The sequence below is a fragment of the Myzus persicae genome, unplaced genomic scaffold, assembly GCF_001856785.1.
Source record: "Myzus persicae strain clone G006 unplaced genomic scaffold, MPER_G0061.0, whole genome shotgun sequence".
NCBI lineage: Eukaryota > Metazoa > Arthropoda > Insecta > Hemiptera > Aphididae > Myzus > Myzus persicae.
Window position 1 is genome coordinate 435,840 of NW_019104244.1, and position 18,093 is coordinate 453,932.

Consider the following 18,093-nt stretch of genomic DNA (forward strand, 5'->3'; position numbering starts at 1 on the left):
TATTTAATGTGTTATTTCGCCCAGATTTGAACATAAAATAACTATTTTTTAGTTTTTTTGGTTACAGAATAAACTACTTGTGCTCAACTATGTTTTCCTGTTTTCCATTTTGATCCTTAGCTATAAAAGTTGAACATTGTATAAATATTTAACTACAAAATTATTTGTACATTTTCAATTAGATTAATTTTGTCAACATTTTAACTTTAAATGGTACCTATAGAACAAAATCGTGCCTATGTATTTTTAATATTTGTGAACTGATATTGTAACAATATAGCAGGACCCACTTGACAGTACCGACATCTTCTGTACGACTGTACATCAGAGAAGTAACTACTTGCCCACATTTTAGGTTTTTAAACACAAGTTTAGAATACCTAACATAGTTATATTCCTTTTGTGTTCGTCCGTTTGTCCGTTACTCACCAATAGGTACATAATTACGATTGTTGATAATCGATAGATAAGAATGAATGAATGATAAGATTAATAAATATATGTATTTTTAAAATTGTTTAATATGAAATTAAAGTTTATTGCGTATCTGTACCATTGACATGTCAATGATCTGTACTAAAATAAGTTTAGAAACCCGGAATTTAGCACTCTCGCAGAAAGCTTTCTTAACTTGTTTTAATATAACTCTTATCGTTAAAGATATAAAATTGTTTGGCACCTTTCCCCCCGTGCTTTATCCAGTATTTGTTATCAATATAAAGCAATCGTTGATTTATTTTTAATTACAGTAGGTCAGAGGTATTCAAACTGTGCGTCGCGGCTCCCAGGGGCGTCGCGGAGTTGTCGAAGGGAGCCGAGTAGTATAATTGAAAACCAATAAATATTTTTACGAAAAATGTTTACTATTATCATTGAGGCACACCGGTTGGGAAACGTTGAATTGTCTACAATAATCATTTGCTAAATATAGCTTTAATTTTTTTATATAATATGTAATATGGCAAATAAATAATAAAAAAAAATTATAAAATATAAATTACATTCATATAAACATTTATTTTTTTGTCATTTATAATTTGGGAGCCGTCAACATTTTGTAGGAGCTGTGAGATGAAAAAGTTTGAATACCTCTGCAGTAGGTAATTAATAAAATCGTCAACATTTATTGATAAGTGTAATATTAACGAAAGAATTTAAATTTTTTCTCTAAACTTGGATACTGGTACATAATACGGTCTAGATTCAGTTAAATACCGGTGACGGACCACAGACCATTAGCTAGGTGTGCATAATAGTATAAAAACCCCTTCATACATTTGGGTATACACTACATATATACAATGTACTTATATGTACATAGAACATATGCGTATAGTTTATGTATATGTATACATTTTTTTTATTGTTACAGCATCAATTACATGGTTATTAGCTTAAGTTTTATTAATATTTATACAATTCAAGTAACTCATCAGTGTAAACTTCCTTCAATTTTCTCGCCATTCTCCACGCGGGCGCGGATCCAGAACAGATTAACGGGGGGGGGGGGCATTGTAGTATTTTCATTGATTATAGAATGGATTTATTCTATAATAAATCATATAATTTTTTTTGCAAGCCTCTTTTTTTTAAAATTTTTTTTGGGGGGGGGCATTGCTCCCATAGCCCCCCTTGTATCCGCGCTTGTCTTTACGACCACTAAGTACTGACTACTGTCGACAGTAGTAATGCAGCTGATTAAGCTTCTTATACTTATACAGATAATATAATGCGGTCTGAATAATGGGCTCATACACTGAAGGATATTTAGGGGTGCAATGTGCATAGCAAATTTGTAAATAATATTAATCTATAAAATAGAAACAGATAAGGATATCAACGGAAAATAAAACTATATGACTAAAGACATTTATATTAATTTTAACCAGGAAAAAATAACAAATTTTAGTTTTAGTCAGTGTACCTCGCTTTGCTAATGCTAACAAATCAGATTAAAATTGGCAATATTTTATGTTCTAAGTATAATAATTTAAGAAAATTCGGTCTAGGTTTAAGTGTACCTACCTCTAGGAAAAATATAAATAATATATTAATAACACGGTCAATCGGCTGGGTTTGGTAATTAGGTTAGGATGTTGGACGGGAAGTCGGAAATCTAATGATAAAATATTATGTTAATATCGTACACAACAGCGCCACCTAGTTGTAAAATAAATAAATATTTTTCTGACAAAATATAATATTTTACGTAAAAGCACGATTAAAAATAATATCATTAATCGTGAGCACGAGAAAAAATCATTGAGTGTCAAAATGACGAAAATAATGAACTACAGCTGCAATTCCGCATTCGGTAAACACTAAACAATAATATACGTACTTTAGTGGTGAAAAGTTTGGGTTGCCCTCTTTTCGGTCAAAACTTCCCGTTCCTTTTTCGGCTAGTAGTTTTTTTATTATTACTTATAACTGTGTGAAAAAATAATAAAATAAAACAATTGGCGATTTTACTATTTTTAAAGCCTTCACTCTTCAATGTAAGTTTAATTTCGTTCATAGTTGGTTTTTTGGAAATACAGATAAACCAGTATTATTCCTTGTTCGTTGTTTCATATAATATTTTGTAAAACACGGCTCAATCAGTTATAAACGTTATAGTGATGTGTCATATATACTGTATAGCCTGTATAGACAATAGAGTATAGTATAGTAGCATTATAGAATAGACTATGTAGTAATACCAATATGTTGACCATTAGATTGTCATACCTACTCATGAACACTCATGAATGTATATTTTTATATCATAAATATTATTTTTGACACATTCATGGATGTATAATTTTTTATGATAATTATTATTAATAGTAGTAGTGTTCGCGCTCGAACAATATTATTATTATTATTTACTGTGCTTATGGTTTTTTTTATTATTATGTTGGCGGCAGTGTACGTGTCAGCAACGTCTGGTCGGGCACCACTGTCCAGAATACGGCTTACGTCCAAGTCGTCGGTTAACTTTATATAAATGTTTTTTTTGTTTTTATGGCAACTGCCGAGCAGTCATCAGCTCTAAAATCTTTTTTCTTTTACCTTTGTCGCAGCCGAGTCTGGTCAAAGCGCATGTTTTTCTCGTTCTTGTCGCAGCCGAGTCTGGTCAATTAATCAAATTTGTATTCATTATTAAAGCGTTAAGTGGTCAAATCGAAGACCAATGTGAAGCACGTTGCATTTTATTATTATTATATTTCATTTTTTGGTCGCAGTCACTGAAGATTCTGGTAATATTGTTCCACATTATTCTTCACTATATTCGTATTATATCATTTTCCTTCTAATTAGGTAGGACATTGTTTTTCTTGTATTGGCGGTGCCTTACTGCAAAGAGTGCATCAGTCGGAATTTGAGTCATTTATTGGGTTTGCTCTTGTCATTGTGTGGCTAGCGGTGTTGAAGCACATGTGCGGGATCACACCTGTTAATTTTTCTTATTTGTATAATCGTTTAACTACAGATCCCGGCATTGCTCAACCCATAATCATACCTGGGTAAGTGGTGCACCACTATTATTATTATTATTTATCATATATACTATATTCATGTATCATTTGTATTATATAACAGTTGCATCTATTAGATTTTGTATTATTGTAGCAAAGAGCACTTGTCTTGTAAAATTTTGTAATTAGTGCCTACTACTATTGACAAAAAATTATCGTTACCCTATATTATTATTATTCTAATTGTGAACATATTTATTGTTATTGTCATTATATTATACTAGTCAGCAACATATTATTATTCTCTTTTTATTTATTTTGAATCAACAAAAAATTACAGTCCACTTATTAATTACTTACACACAGTTAGGAAACAGGCAAGTCTACTAATATTGTAGGCACCTGCTTTAATAACAAGTAGTATTAATATTTAGTTGTAGATAAAAGTGTTAATAAAAAAATCTACTGGTCGAAAAAGGTGACGCCCAAAAGTTCCAATAGGTACCCTACAAATAATATTTTCTAAATTATAAACAATTAATATTTATTATTATTTCTTGTTTTACTATGTATAGATCGTAATTTTTCAAATAAAGTCAAATATATTTTTAAAAAAAAAACAAAATTATAAAAAAATAATATTAAAATGGTTATTTTTTGTTAAAACTTGAAATCTCCATAAAAAGTACTTTTAGGTTTCTATAAGAACAATTTATGAGGAAAATCATATAACATTTTTGAGCTTTAACTATTATAGTATTGAAAATGTTATATATTTGAAGTACAAAATAACTTGTGAATTTGTGTGATGTTTTCAAAATTTGAATTTCAACGATCATAAAAAAAAGTTGTGCCAGTATAAATATTGATATTTTAATATTACTTGAAGAACAACTAATTGTTAATCTTGTTTTTGTGTGCAGTACGACATAATGACTAAGTAATTTTTACGAAATTGTTGGTAGGTATTTGATTATTTTGATTCTATTATAAGAATTAATTCAAATAGCGTATACACATTATGTGTAGTTGCAGTAGTCGCATTATATTCGCATTCAAATTTCTCAAAAAGTTTTTATTTTATACCTTATACCATAATAATCAGTCGATCTATGATGTTGTTAGCAATTCCATATTTCAATATTTACATTTTTAAAAATTACAAAAATGGCGGCCGGTTGATTATTATAACTTTTATAATAATTAGGCAATGGTAAATAGCTAGCAGACATCAGTCGATTCGTCCATAAGTATTAATAATTCAATATTTAAAGACAAATTCTAATAAGTTTAATGAATATGTAAGTACACACAAGGGTTAATCTGATTAGTGACAAGAAGAAAATAAAATATGATCTGAAGAACGATTATTGATTATGCTCAATGCTGAATAATGATCCTAAATGCCAGATGTACCACACAATCTGAATCACACGTAATCACACTATAATATATAATGAACATGTACATGGACTTCTACAGTTCTTACAATAATTTACAGTCCATTAGAATTAGGTCAAAATTTATATAATATATTACATTTTAATTTATAATTTATTAAACTATGCAAAACAATACTTAGTATCTATCAATAATTTATAGTAACTATTGAGTATTGGTAGATTAAAAAAAACTATAGAAGTCTGTGTTTGAGTTAATGTCTTTTTATTGTTTTGACTTATAATGTAGTTGGTGCTTATGACTTATGAGTTATGAACAAAATTAATCAATTATTTACGAACTAAAACTCGTTCTGGTTGGTCACACTGATATTTTTTATATTTATATACGTATAGAATAATGTATACACATATATTTATTATTTTATCTATTGTTGCCCCAGAAGAAAACACCGACGTCATTGATAAATGATAAGCCGACCAGAAAAATCGCTATACAGAACTTGAAGTTGGACTTCGCACTTTCAATCGTTACAGTATAATATTTGTGCAAACGTATATTATAAAACTGTGTAAATATAATATAATCTACTTTAGTCTGTTGCATTCAATTATCCAAGAATGAGTACTCTCACAGTGGGTAAGTGCACTAACTATTTTATAAACTTTGTAGAATGTTTATTCGGGTCAAAACGCAAGCACTAATGGTTTATTAACAAACATTAATATTTAATATCCATATATATTATAGGTATGTAATAGATAGTTAAATTATAATGTATGCTGTTCGTATCGAATAACTACAATTTCATATTGTGTTTCTCTTTAATGAATGTACCTATGATTTTATAACTATTGCACTAGACATATGTTTGAATTGCTTCAAAAAATGTGAACTTGTACTACAATTTACTTTATTTATTAATTAGTTGTTCATTTATTTAAGATCAAAAGTATAATAATGTCACTGGTACCTAGTTCAGCTTTAAAACAATATGTATTTACTTTTGTAGTTTATTTTGTGATGAAAAAATAAATTAAGTGGTTTGCGCTAGACTCTTGCTTCAATATATTTTATATTATTATGTTGAATATAAACAAATATGAATTGTAAATTATCTATTTAGACATTAGGTACAGAAATTAAAGTTAAAACCAATTTGTGGTCATAGATTTAAAATAATAGTTATTAATACAGCTACTGTTGTAGGTATTTTATTAAAACCTTACGAGTGCTGTCTTAAACTTTAATTGTATTAAAACTCAACTATTTGAATAAAAACATAATGACTTCTTTTAAATTTCAGTTACCTACCTATTTATTTATTGAAATATATATTGATTAACAAATAATAATAGCACCTACCTACTTAATTAATAGAATATTTTTAATTAATTAATTTTAAAATATTAAAAATACTTTTTGTATTATTAGTCAAAGTACTATCCTTACTCCTTATCATTAAGTTCAGGCGACAAGAAGTCGGCAAAACTTAAATAATAATAAAAAAATTTTTAATCAATCAGAAAATCCAAAATAATTTCATTAGGAAGTAATATATAATTTTAATGATATTATTTTCATTATAAAATTATGTACTTATTAAAATATTTATAAAATTACCCATGTTATCTATTATGTAGCCAAAATTATGATAGTCCCTACGATTTACACGTTTGAATTGTTTGAAGTATGAACAAAAGGTAATAAAATACTTGTATTAAATTTTACTAGGTACTAATTATTATAAGTAATAATGGAGTAATAAAAAACTTAATCACAATTTTTTGAAAATGTCTTGTAGGTACAAGTAACACTACTAACTTTTAATACTATGTAATGAATTTAAATATATTTTCTTCACATAGTTTAAGACATAAGTCACTCTGGTAGCTACTAACTCAGTATTTTATAAAATATAAATTATTATGTCAAAATAAAACAAAACTTAGAAAAAATATATGAGTAATTCATGATTTATTACTAATACATGCTAATTTTGTAAATTAACAATGTTTACTATGATTAAACATACCAACAATTATAACAGGTTAATGTTTTAAGTAAAGACGTATAAGTACAGTAGGATGTTTAGTTAAGTGCCTCAATTAATTTTTATTAATTACTAGCATTTAATGCTATTATTAGTAATACAAATGGAAAGAAAAAAGTTTATACTTAGTTACCACTCATTTGAATAATAAGCCCTCAATGAGTCACACATTTACTGAAAAAAGGTGCAGCCTTCCTTGATTGAGTATATTTTAAGTACAGTTTCAACTGTTTAACCGTCACTCAATCCGCATATACATATTATAATGTTATTGATTATATTTTCATTAAAAAGTGGAACGCGTTTACTTAATGCTTTTTACTAGATTTATAGCAGAAAAAAAATTGTAACCAAATTAAGATCGTATGACCTATATATATTAACATATTTTTCAATGATTTTAGATTTAAAATAAGTTTAATTTAATTGTATTCATCACGCTCTCTATTTTTAGTAAGTTCATTCAAAAATAATGATAACACAGTATAAAATATTAACTTCTATAAATAAATTATAATGCCAACAAACTCCGTGGTTTCCCCTGATTGACATGAACTATTTCAGCACTTGAATTTCTTTTTTATTATTTAAATTTTGATATATCTAGCCTCTGGGGTTCTTAGACTTCCGGCACCTTATGGTAGATGACCTACCTAAACTACGTAAATGCATAATGTATTTTTGTATAATATGATCACATATTTTTATATTTTGGAAATCACTTTGCATCATAAATGCTTGCGGAAGTTGGTTATGTTCATTGTCCAGATCAGATCATTTTGAATATGAACATAGTACAGTACACTATAACTAGTGATTGACAATATTTCATTTTCATTTATATTTATTTTTTTCCTCATATTCCATATAAGATTAATAATTAAATTATAGTAATAGTATGTGCTAAATGCTGATACATTGGGACAGTTAAAAAAAAATTATTTCGTGGCGCCTCCAATTTTTTAACATTGTCTGATTGGCGCCCTGGCTGTAGCCTACTCAGCCTATTGGTTAATAAGGCCCTGGACTGATTGTAACATATTACTACTTACTATAGTAATATTACGATAGCCGATATGTATAACCATTAATGTCCTTAAATTATTATTGTAATACCTTTTTTTTTTTTATATATTAGCTATTAGTATAAACTATGACAGCTAAACTAACTATGACATACTTATACAACATATATTTTATTGTTTGTATTATTTGTAGGTATTCATTAAATTTATTTGAGTAGAATATATTGATTTCAATATATTAATTAAAATTGATGCTGATTTAGATTTAGCAATCTTAAGAAAATAATTAATTGAAAATGTTTTACTTTAACTACGGTCAATTCAATATTAGTTATAATAAAAAAAAATTAGTAGGTAATATACAGGGTATCCCGTGAAACTTTACTCATTACGATATCCCTTGAAATAATAAATGTATCATAAATCTGTTTTTTATTAGACTCACAGAGATTAGGACTAAATATATTTATTTTTTAAATTGAATTAAATTGTCTAGTAAAAAAGTTAAATACATTTTTTTATTTTTTTATTTTTGAAACATTTGACGATATCCATTACGTAGAGTTAATTTTTCTGAAAATTTTGACCTTCCAACATTTTATTTTAATTTCATGATTTTTGATATTTTTTTAGTTTATAGGTAAAACGGCGAAAAACCGGTTTTTGTCCGAGCGGCGAGTCCACCGCTACAGTTAATTAGTATATCCTCATGGGACACTCTGTATATTAAATATATTTTTATTATTCACCTTACAATTTTATATGGTGTGAATGGTGTGATGTTGATGTGGGCAGTGATAAACTATCAACCACGTGAACCATATGTTTTTTAGACATAACTCTGTATAGGGATCACGATTATAGATAAGGTAATAGATTTTCTTATCTTATATCGTGGCAGGGATTGAATGAATCCATTAATTTTATTTTTATTTTTTTAAAACTATTAAATTATTTTTAGAAAACATGACTAATTACGATAGCTGAGGTATAATCTATAATTATTATCCATAATTTCGATTTTATGGATATAAAATAAAAATTGCTTCAGTAATCAGTTATTCAGTATTTTGACTATATCATTCAATTATTATTTCACTAGGATATTTGTATTTTAAAATTTTAATTAAATCATAAGTTCCATTTCTTTTGTAGGAACCCTGTACTTACAATTTTTTTACCATCTATCATTACAGGCTAATGGTATTGTACATATTTTGTAGTTGGTGCCTGTAGTAAAGTATCTTACAAAAGATTATTTTAATTGCTTATTTTGTATAAAATTGCTAACAAAATGTCAAAATGTTAATCTAAATGATTTCATCAACCATACATTTTGTTTTGGTTTTTTGTACAGCCGTACAGGTAAACATAATTATTGAGAAATAGCTATTACGCGCGTTTTAGTCCAGGCAGCACAACAGTTTATTATATTATTGCCTTATTGGGTTCCACCGTATAGACTTTCGACTAAATACTGTACATTGTATAATAATCACTATTTATACGATATGGAAATATTTTGTAGTTTAAATTGTTGTTGTCGTCAAATATCGATATAGGTTCATAGGTTTCGCGGAATCTACCCATAATACGCATTTACGAGAGACCGACGAAAAGCATGTGCGCATAACAAAAATGTTGAACCCACACAAATCCTAATTCCTAATTTCTAACGTCAAATTTGTTGACGTATCCGCGCAACATACGCAGCAGACGTACGGTATTTTATACATTTTGGTTGGCAATAATGTCGTTATTATTTTTTCCTCGTGCTGTAAAAAATAACGCGTTTCAGCGTTTGATTGAGAGGGGATGATAGTGAGCTAGAGAGCCTGCTGCGTGAGAGAATGGGAGCGTGAGTGATACGGAGTGAGAAAGAGAGAAAACAAATAACAAAAATGTGAATAACACTCTGGCCTGCGCGGAGACGACCGAACCGGTCTCCTCCGTGACGGCCTACAGTTCGCAGCCGGTGACGTACGCCGAATGTTTCGTATCTTGGCGTTTTCCGTGTGGCTCCCTTTCGCCGTCTCTCTTTTGCCCGACCGGACTACTTATTCTTGAGCGCGCGAAGGTGCTCGCTGTTCCGTTTCGCATTCTGAAAATGTACCACGCCGACCATCGTCTCCACCACTGTTGGACGTAACGACACGACCACCCTCCATACCACGGGACATAGTTGGCCGTCGACGGGATGGCCCGCGACGCTATCGTACACGATGTGGACCTGCCGTCGCTGGAGTACGACGACGAGGAGACCGCTTACATGTCCACAGAGACTCCTAGTTTCGACGCGGACGACGCGACGCTGGGCAGCACGTTCGTCATCGTTGACGAGGACGTCTCCGATCCGGACGACGACGACGACGGAGTCGGCGAAGAAGACGACGTCTCTCCGCTGGTGGCCCGGACGGCATTGACCTCGGCCACCGATTCGCGGTCGTCGTCCTCGGCCAGTGGCAAGGTCAAGTTCTTGGACAAGATCAGAGAACACAAGAGCTACCAGAAGCTGGCGAGGATCGTAAAAAAAAAAGGTCTGCGACCGGTGTTACACATAATATTATAAACGTCCACGTCGTTTCTCTGTTCTACCAGCCCGTCACGTATTCGCGTTCCATTTTCCGCGCGTGCGAACAAATAGTCGTTAATTATTATTGCCACCTACCTACGCAGTCTAATATATGAATGTATTCCTCGCTGTTTTTATCACTGTAAAATATTATGATATCTTAATATCTTATTATACATTTATAGTATCAATTTTATGGTGTAGGTACCGTACCAACGGACGTAACTGTGTATGATATTACCTAATAGTTCTGTCGTACTGTGGTTCGCGGGTGTCGGTATATTAAAGGTTTTTGCTGTTTATCATTAAATTAATCTAATTTTTTTTTTATAGTCGATTTTATTAAATATTACGTTCGTATCAACTTAACCGCGTCTACTAAAAAATGTAGCTATCGATAGTTCCAACGACTGTGTCGATGAGTGACTGGTTACACGTGACACTACTCGAGCACATACCTACTCCGGATTTCTATGATAATAGCTAATAAGAATCGTACTAATATTATGCGTGAATCGTAGAATATTATTGATGATTTGTAATATAATTGAGATTAAAGGGTGTTCACAGTTTACGTGTTTGGGCCACTCTGGCAATGGCCAAACCTGCGAAACCATAATATAATCCTAGGTATAATCATATAGGTGTTTACCGAACGTCCCAAAAAATTACACTTGATCACGTCTGTGAAATAGTGCTGACTTCTAATCATGCTAATGGAATGGTATATTGTGATTGTTGATACTAAAATGTGGGTTTAAGTGGTAGGTGATATATTATTTTAACATTATATCCGTAGTTCCGATTTCGTCATCAACAATTTTTTACGATTAGAAAGAGTATCATCGAGATGACGAATCATCTTTTATATTTTATCAATTATACTTACTAAATATATTATAACGAAGACATTCGTTCTTAAATTAATTACTGCTCAGTAATATTGATTATTGTAATAAATAATAATCATAATTGGAAATAATGAATTATGCTTATAGATTTTTATTTCTTTATGGACATTGGACAGTATTTTATTCATATTTCTTTGTTAATGTCAAAATTGACGTACTGATATAATTGTCCGTTTATGTACCGAAAGTCTAAAACTACTTTAATTTACAATGGTTAATGGTTATTGATTGGATAAATAATTGCATAAGAATTTAATAGATCATATATTTATATAGTTAAATCTCGTGATCTTAAAAAGTATTTTTATTCATTATTGTTCCAACGCAGTCGTATTTTTCTACGAATAATTGTATGTAAATTATTTCTTGATTTAAATCATGGAAGTAGATAAACTTGCTGCCTCAAAATGTAATACCTATTGTTGTTTTATGCTTAGATAGTTAAATCTTAGATGATTTTTACTTAGCAAATTGGCGTTATGAGTTATGACTTACTAGCTACTTGTTATGATATGTTTTATAAATGCATAAACTCACCGTCGACGTATTACAAAATTAAAATAATATTTCCATGTTATGTTACAACAATAATAACAATTTATATTTAATCTATTGTATTAGTCACAGTGTTTGCTTGTACCTATAGTCTATACAAATTATACGAATTTAAGCGTTTCAAAAACAATTGTTGGCGACTCTTATCTTACTTTTTGATTGTTCTTACATACCTACCTCGGTTTTTAAATCTAATTATGACAATTATATACACGATTTGCTTGTTCAGTTACATACTTCTATATTTAGTTACATACAATATGATAAAATAAATTATAACGATTATTGCCGTGTTATTTTGGCAAAAGTCGATAATTAACTCCAGGTTTAATAGAATATTATTATTTTTTTTTTTAATAATTTTTATTCAATTTCATGTTTTTCATAAGTCCTCAAAGGTTTCACTCCTCCCATACAGTCTTTGAAAGTAGCATCTGCTTATAACTTTCATACGTATATATTTTTCAAACGAATTCAAACTATTGAAAAGCCCGTAGAAATAGTAGAATGTAGATATTAGGTACATAATTTACGTGATTCCTACTTCCTAATACCCATGACAATATCGATAATTTCCAAGAGATGTCAATACATCATAATATTCATTTATTCTGATATTCATCATATTTATCATTCGTAGTATATTTTTTTTTTTAATCTCTAACTTTCTATTTTATCGATACATTTTTGCTCCTAGCTGCAACCATAGTTGGTGGTTAAAGCTATATAGTTTTTTTTATTGTCGAAGTTAACCATTATGATATGTGGTAAATACAATTTAACTTTTTTTACCAAATAATATCGTTTGTATCTATTACCTATGGTTATTATTATGTATCACGTATTCATTGTTCAATAATTCGAGCAAAATCAATGATTTTACATTTGTATTTTACACTCGTACAAAAATTAATGACATACACAGGAGGTAGTAGTTACTTATTTGCAGATATGTCTACAGACCATTATTGTTTTAATTTATATTTACTATTTTTTTGTCGATTTGTACACATCTTTGTGCAATATCGTGTTTGGAAATAATTTAAACAATTGTAAACATTCGCGTGCCCGTTGACCTAACCAATAAGCAATAACAATATTAATAATGCATAAATTAGTTACAGCTATTGTGGACTAATTATTTGTTCCTAATTCTCGGATATTTCGATACATCGATAATTTATCTGCATGTACTTGTGTACCACAGAGGTTCTTCCTCATATTAATGTGATTCATAAATCGTAGACTTGTACTTCGTAATATCTTAAAAATTATTAATTGAAATATGTTGTGTAATCTGTATGGCGTATGGTTAAAATTAAGAACAAAATATTAGATGACACATCGGTATTTAACATTTAGATTTTAGGTATATCTACTACTTATCCAAAAAAACTAGGTACTATTTGAACTGTTTTCTTATTAAAAATAGAAAATTCACGTCCAACACTCATTTATGATTCGTTATCATAATTTTTTATACCTTCTTAGTATTTACTTATACATAACCTATACATAATAATGAAACAGATGACTAAATTGGTATCGGACCAGCGCACTCCAAATAAACATATTAAATAATACAACATTTTAGCCTAAGTGGTACACATCTATTCAATTTGAGTGTAGGTATAAACTAAGAAGTCAATGTTTCCAAAGTATATCATATTAATACCTAATCTCTAGATGGCAAAACATGTAAATATGATTAACTTAGGATAATTTAAAAATTAAAGTTGCCTGTTTAATGTTTATACAAAGTATACAATTAAATTTTACCTAGATTTTGGGAAATATTGCATAATATATCATTCACCAAAGCATACTTAATATTGCTAGGTAACACATATTTGTCATACTTTGTAACTCTTCCACCTACTGTTTGTCAGACAATGTTGTTATGATAACATTGTTTAAAATTAAACAACTTAATAATTGTTATCATGTTTTTAGGTGAAGAACCCCCAGTAATCATGTCACCAGATTCAGGAATTAATGAACTGCAAGGTCTTAGCCTCGAAGAACAGGAAAAGCAGAAAGAAGAATGGCAACAAGAACTGAATAAGGTGGAAGAAGAAATCAAGACATTACGTGAAGTGCTTGGTTCCAAGGTGAAAGCATCTCAAGAGCTTAGACGTAAGCTTGGTTATACTGTTTGGCAAGAGATTAGTGAAGATGTGTCACAGAGCTTACGAAATGTTAAAGAGTCAAATGTGTAAGTTCAGTAATATTTTCCTCCATGTGTGCTGAAGTTTTTTTTTCTTTTGCTAGCTTTTGGTTTATTATTATTATGATTTTATCCATCTTCCTATTATTATAAATACTATTTTTTTTTTATTATTATTATTATTATTTTTATATTTTTATATAGTTATCAAAATGTAGAGGACAAATTTACCCAATTTGGAAAAGCTGTTGTTGACGCACCAATGTAAGTCTTCTATACAAAGACAAGCATTTCAATTTCCTAACGTTTATTTTATGTATCAGTGTTTAATTAACTGCCAAAATGAAAGTCATCTTCAACACAGCTTCTAAATATTAGTGCGATTTAAATTTTACTATCAATAAAAAATAACAGTTAAGATAAAACATCTAATAAATTATTACTCCATTTACATTTTTTTACAATTTAATTTTCTCCGTATTAATTTCCCAAATATTATAAATAAGTATTTTGTGTTATTCTAGAAACTACAGAAACATACCCTTCCTATTAAATTTACGCTATGGTTACATTTTATTAATTTCTAGTTTATACCATAAGAATATGGCAATAATGAATAAAGCATATTTGCGGCTTCTGAATTTTATTGGGCAGCCATTCACATTAAATAGTAAATTGTAGGCTGCAGTAAATTTTATACCTCCGTAAAATTATATTTATATAATTATTCATTAAATATTATATATTTATATATTTATATTTATACAATGTAGGTACATAATAATTAAAAATAATTTTTATACATTTTTTTAAAAATAATTTTTATACATTTTTTTAAAAAATGTGTAGATACATTTTTACATGCTCCTCTTCTTCTCATGGATATGTTAAATTTTATGAAGGTTCCTCTCAATTATTAGCACTTTTCCAAAATTAATCTCACATTCTTTTCCACCCCAATAATTTGAGTGATCTATTTTATATTCATATACCAAAAGCCCTATTTCTAAAATATACTAATAGAAAATGGGCCGGATTAATCTCTTGCTGCCTCAAAAATCTGAGCTTGTACTATATTATGTCAATAAAATTTATTAAAATCACAATACAAATTAGGTACATAATCTTAATCTTTATATTTACTTTTTAATAAAATACTAGGTGATAGCCATATATTTTTTTAATTTTATATTGTTTTGAATTATCTTAAATTTAATAAATATTTTGTAACAACTGGAATAATATTTCATTAGTTTGTTGTCATAATACATTGAAATTTAAAAAATATTGTACTAAACTAAACTTTTGAATCGCACTAATTAATTTTAATCACCAACATTAACTAAAATTGTATATTGTAATAATACATGATTTGGCAATGACAATATTATTGTATTTTCTTTACTAGATTCAACTTTTCTTTACCAGAATCGGGCGACATGCGCACCCCAACCAGGAACATGGTTCTAAAACACTGGTATATAAAATCTACGTGTACATTCATGCATGTACTCTTGAGTTCTATGGAAGAAAATATATGCTTTGTTTCAGTTCATTATTGAGTTGCTTGTAAATGTTCTTATTTGCACTTTTGCTTTATCTTCTAATTAGTTATTTCTATTTTTGTAAAAACACTTAGTTACCAAAATGTAGAAGGCAAGGTTAAGCAGTTTGGATCAGCGGTCACCGAAACGCCTATGTAAGTCTTTGCCTTGTATTTGTAACGCATGAACACACAATATGACTTAGAATATTATTTGTTTGAGTTTTGTATTTTGTATTAAGTTAAATCATTGGATTTTTGTTTTTTCATTGGGTTGTGCTTATGAAATTTTTAAAAATTAGTTATTTTTCAATAACCAAGTCTAAAATTTAAAAGTCATAAAACTAAATCAGGTTATTTTATATTATTCTAATAATTTATTACTATTATTATAATAATAAACTAGTTACACTGATAAAATATCTAAACTTTTAGCCCCAGTGTATATCCCCGAAACATAACAATTCCCCCTATTAAAATGTCTAGTTTTTTTTTAAAGATTATTCATTTTATATAATTAATTCCAAATTCCCAAACATGGTTGTGTGTGTCAGACGTCTTATCTAATGCTATGACTGTTCTTTTAACAACTAAGACTTTCTTTAATTTGCCAACTTATATGTCTTATTACAAGCTATTTTCAGTGATTTTTAATTACTAATAAAGTGGTATTTTGTTTTAAGAATGTTTGTCTGCAGTCCCTAGAAATATTTAAATATTTAACAATTACTATGTTGTTAACAGCTATCAAAAAACTGAATCTGTAGTAAAAACAACTGCAGAGAAAGCTACTACAATATTTGGAGGATTTGGTAGTGGTCTTACGACCAAGCTTGGTCAAATTAAGAACTCTGAATCATTCCGTTCTTTTGAAGAAAAAGTGGGTTCAGCTTTGGAAAATGTGAAGGTATAATTATAAATAATATAAAGTAATATAAACTGAAATGTATTAAATTGTAATTAATAAACATTTTTAGACTAAAGTCGCATCTCGATCCAATTCTATGCAGAACTTTGATGAGATATTGGAGGAAGAAACTCGTTTGGCAAATGAAGAAAAACGTTCACGAGAGGAGCGTGAGGCAGCAACAAAATAAATTTTTGCTATTATAAATCATCTCTCTTGTACTTCGACATTTATCATAATCGTGCAATCTTGGTCACTTAAGTACAGAATTTACCTTAAACTAGGCACTAAAAATTCAATTTCTCACAAATATTTTTCTCCTGAATTTAGTGTTGAATGAAATGTATTTTATTACTATATAAAACATTTTTTTCCATAATGTTAATCTTTGATTTGTGATTTTTAATAGTTATTAATCTTATTTATATAAATATAATATATATATTTTTTTTTTTTGTAAAAATAAACTTATGAGCGCTTTAATTCTGAAATAATAATTATATTTGTGCCTATACAACGATTACTGTACACCATACACTTATTTTAAAAATATTCCAATTATTGTAATTAAATTAGATATTTTTTTAGTTAAGTATTTATATAAATTAAACTAAATTAATTATTATGTTTACAAAAAAGCATTAATCTATTAAATAGTTAACAACTACTAACTTGGAAAATTATAATACATATTTGGACAAGTTAAAAATGATTTCTTTGGTTAGCAGTTTGGCCCTAATATGTTCATTTTGTACCAATGTTGATTCAGACTATTGCATAATATTAGCATTATTTCCTATAGTTATAATCTTATAACTTAAAAGTTAAAATGTTATGATTGTCACACATCAACAAAAATTGGGTTACCAAATGTTTAGAAATATTAATGTAATATAATATGTATTGTATATTATCGTTTACCTAAAATATTGATAAGCCCTAGTACTACATATTATATTTTATAATCATAGATGAATAAGATATTACATTTAATAATAATGCTTACCAATTTAAAATGCATCAATTTTTTAAATTTCTGATGAAGAATTTTTAAACAAATTATCGATGCTTTTGCCATTGAATATTCAGACCATATCTCCAAAAGCATAATTATAAATCTTCATGTTTTTTAAAATTAATGACATGTTTTGTATAGTTTCTGGCAGCCCCTATTTTTTAGTGAACCTCGATACAATGTGAGTAGTCCAAAATTGGAAATGTGCACTACAGATTTGAGTTGTGTCTAATATATAATACTGTACTTACCTACTATAGTAGTATACCTACACGGCTACACTATTCATAACCATATTGAACATTTTTTTTATTTTTAAGAAAGACAATTTTCTGTTACCAAAAATAAATTGTTTTCAGTTAAATTTTACCAAATAGATCTTTAATTCTCTGCTTTTAATTGTGAATAGTGAATACGTCGGATATATATATATACAAATATATTTAGTATTATTACCAGTATCACGAAGAAGATTCTTTGTCA

General features: G+C 28.6%; 1 protein-coding gene across 8 annotated transcripts; it reads left to right on the plus strand.

The window, feature by feature from the left end:
• The first annotated feature begins 5,317 nt into the window (after positions 1-5,317).
• On the plus strand, positions 5,318-17,506 carry LOC111040400 (tumor protein D52). 8 transcript variants are annotated; one of them, XM_022324311.1, is made up of 7 exons: positions 10,138-10,477; positions 13,932-14,193; positions 14,350-14,409; positions 15,554-15,622; positions 15,785-15,844; positions 16,433-16,595; positions 16,666-17,506. In XM_022324311.1, the coding sequence occupies exons 1-7, from the start codon at positions 10,138-10,140 to the stop codon at positions 16,783-16,785; spliced, it is 1,074 nt and encodes a 357-aa protein (XP_022180003.1). In that variant the 3' UTR covers positions 16,786-17,506. The 8 variants fall into 8 exon arrangements, with proteins under 8 accessions (XP_022180010.1, XP_022180005.1, XP_022180007.1 ...); XM_022324318.1 differs by lacking the exons at positions 10,138-10,477; positions 15,554-15,622 and adding an exon at positions 5,318-5,501; XM_022324313.1 differs by lacking the exon at positions 14,350-14,409 and having other exon boundaries at positions 9,846-10,477.
• Positions 17,507-18,093: the final 587 nt, after the last annotated feature.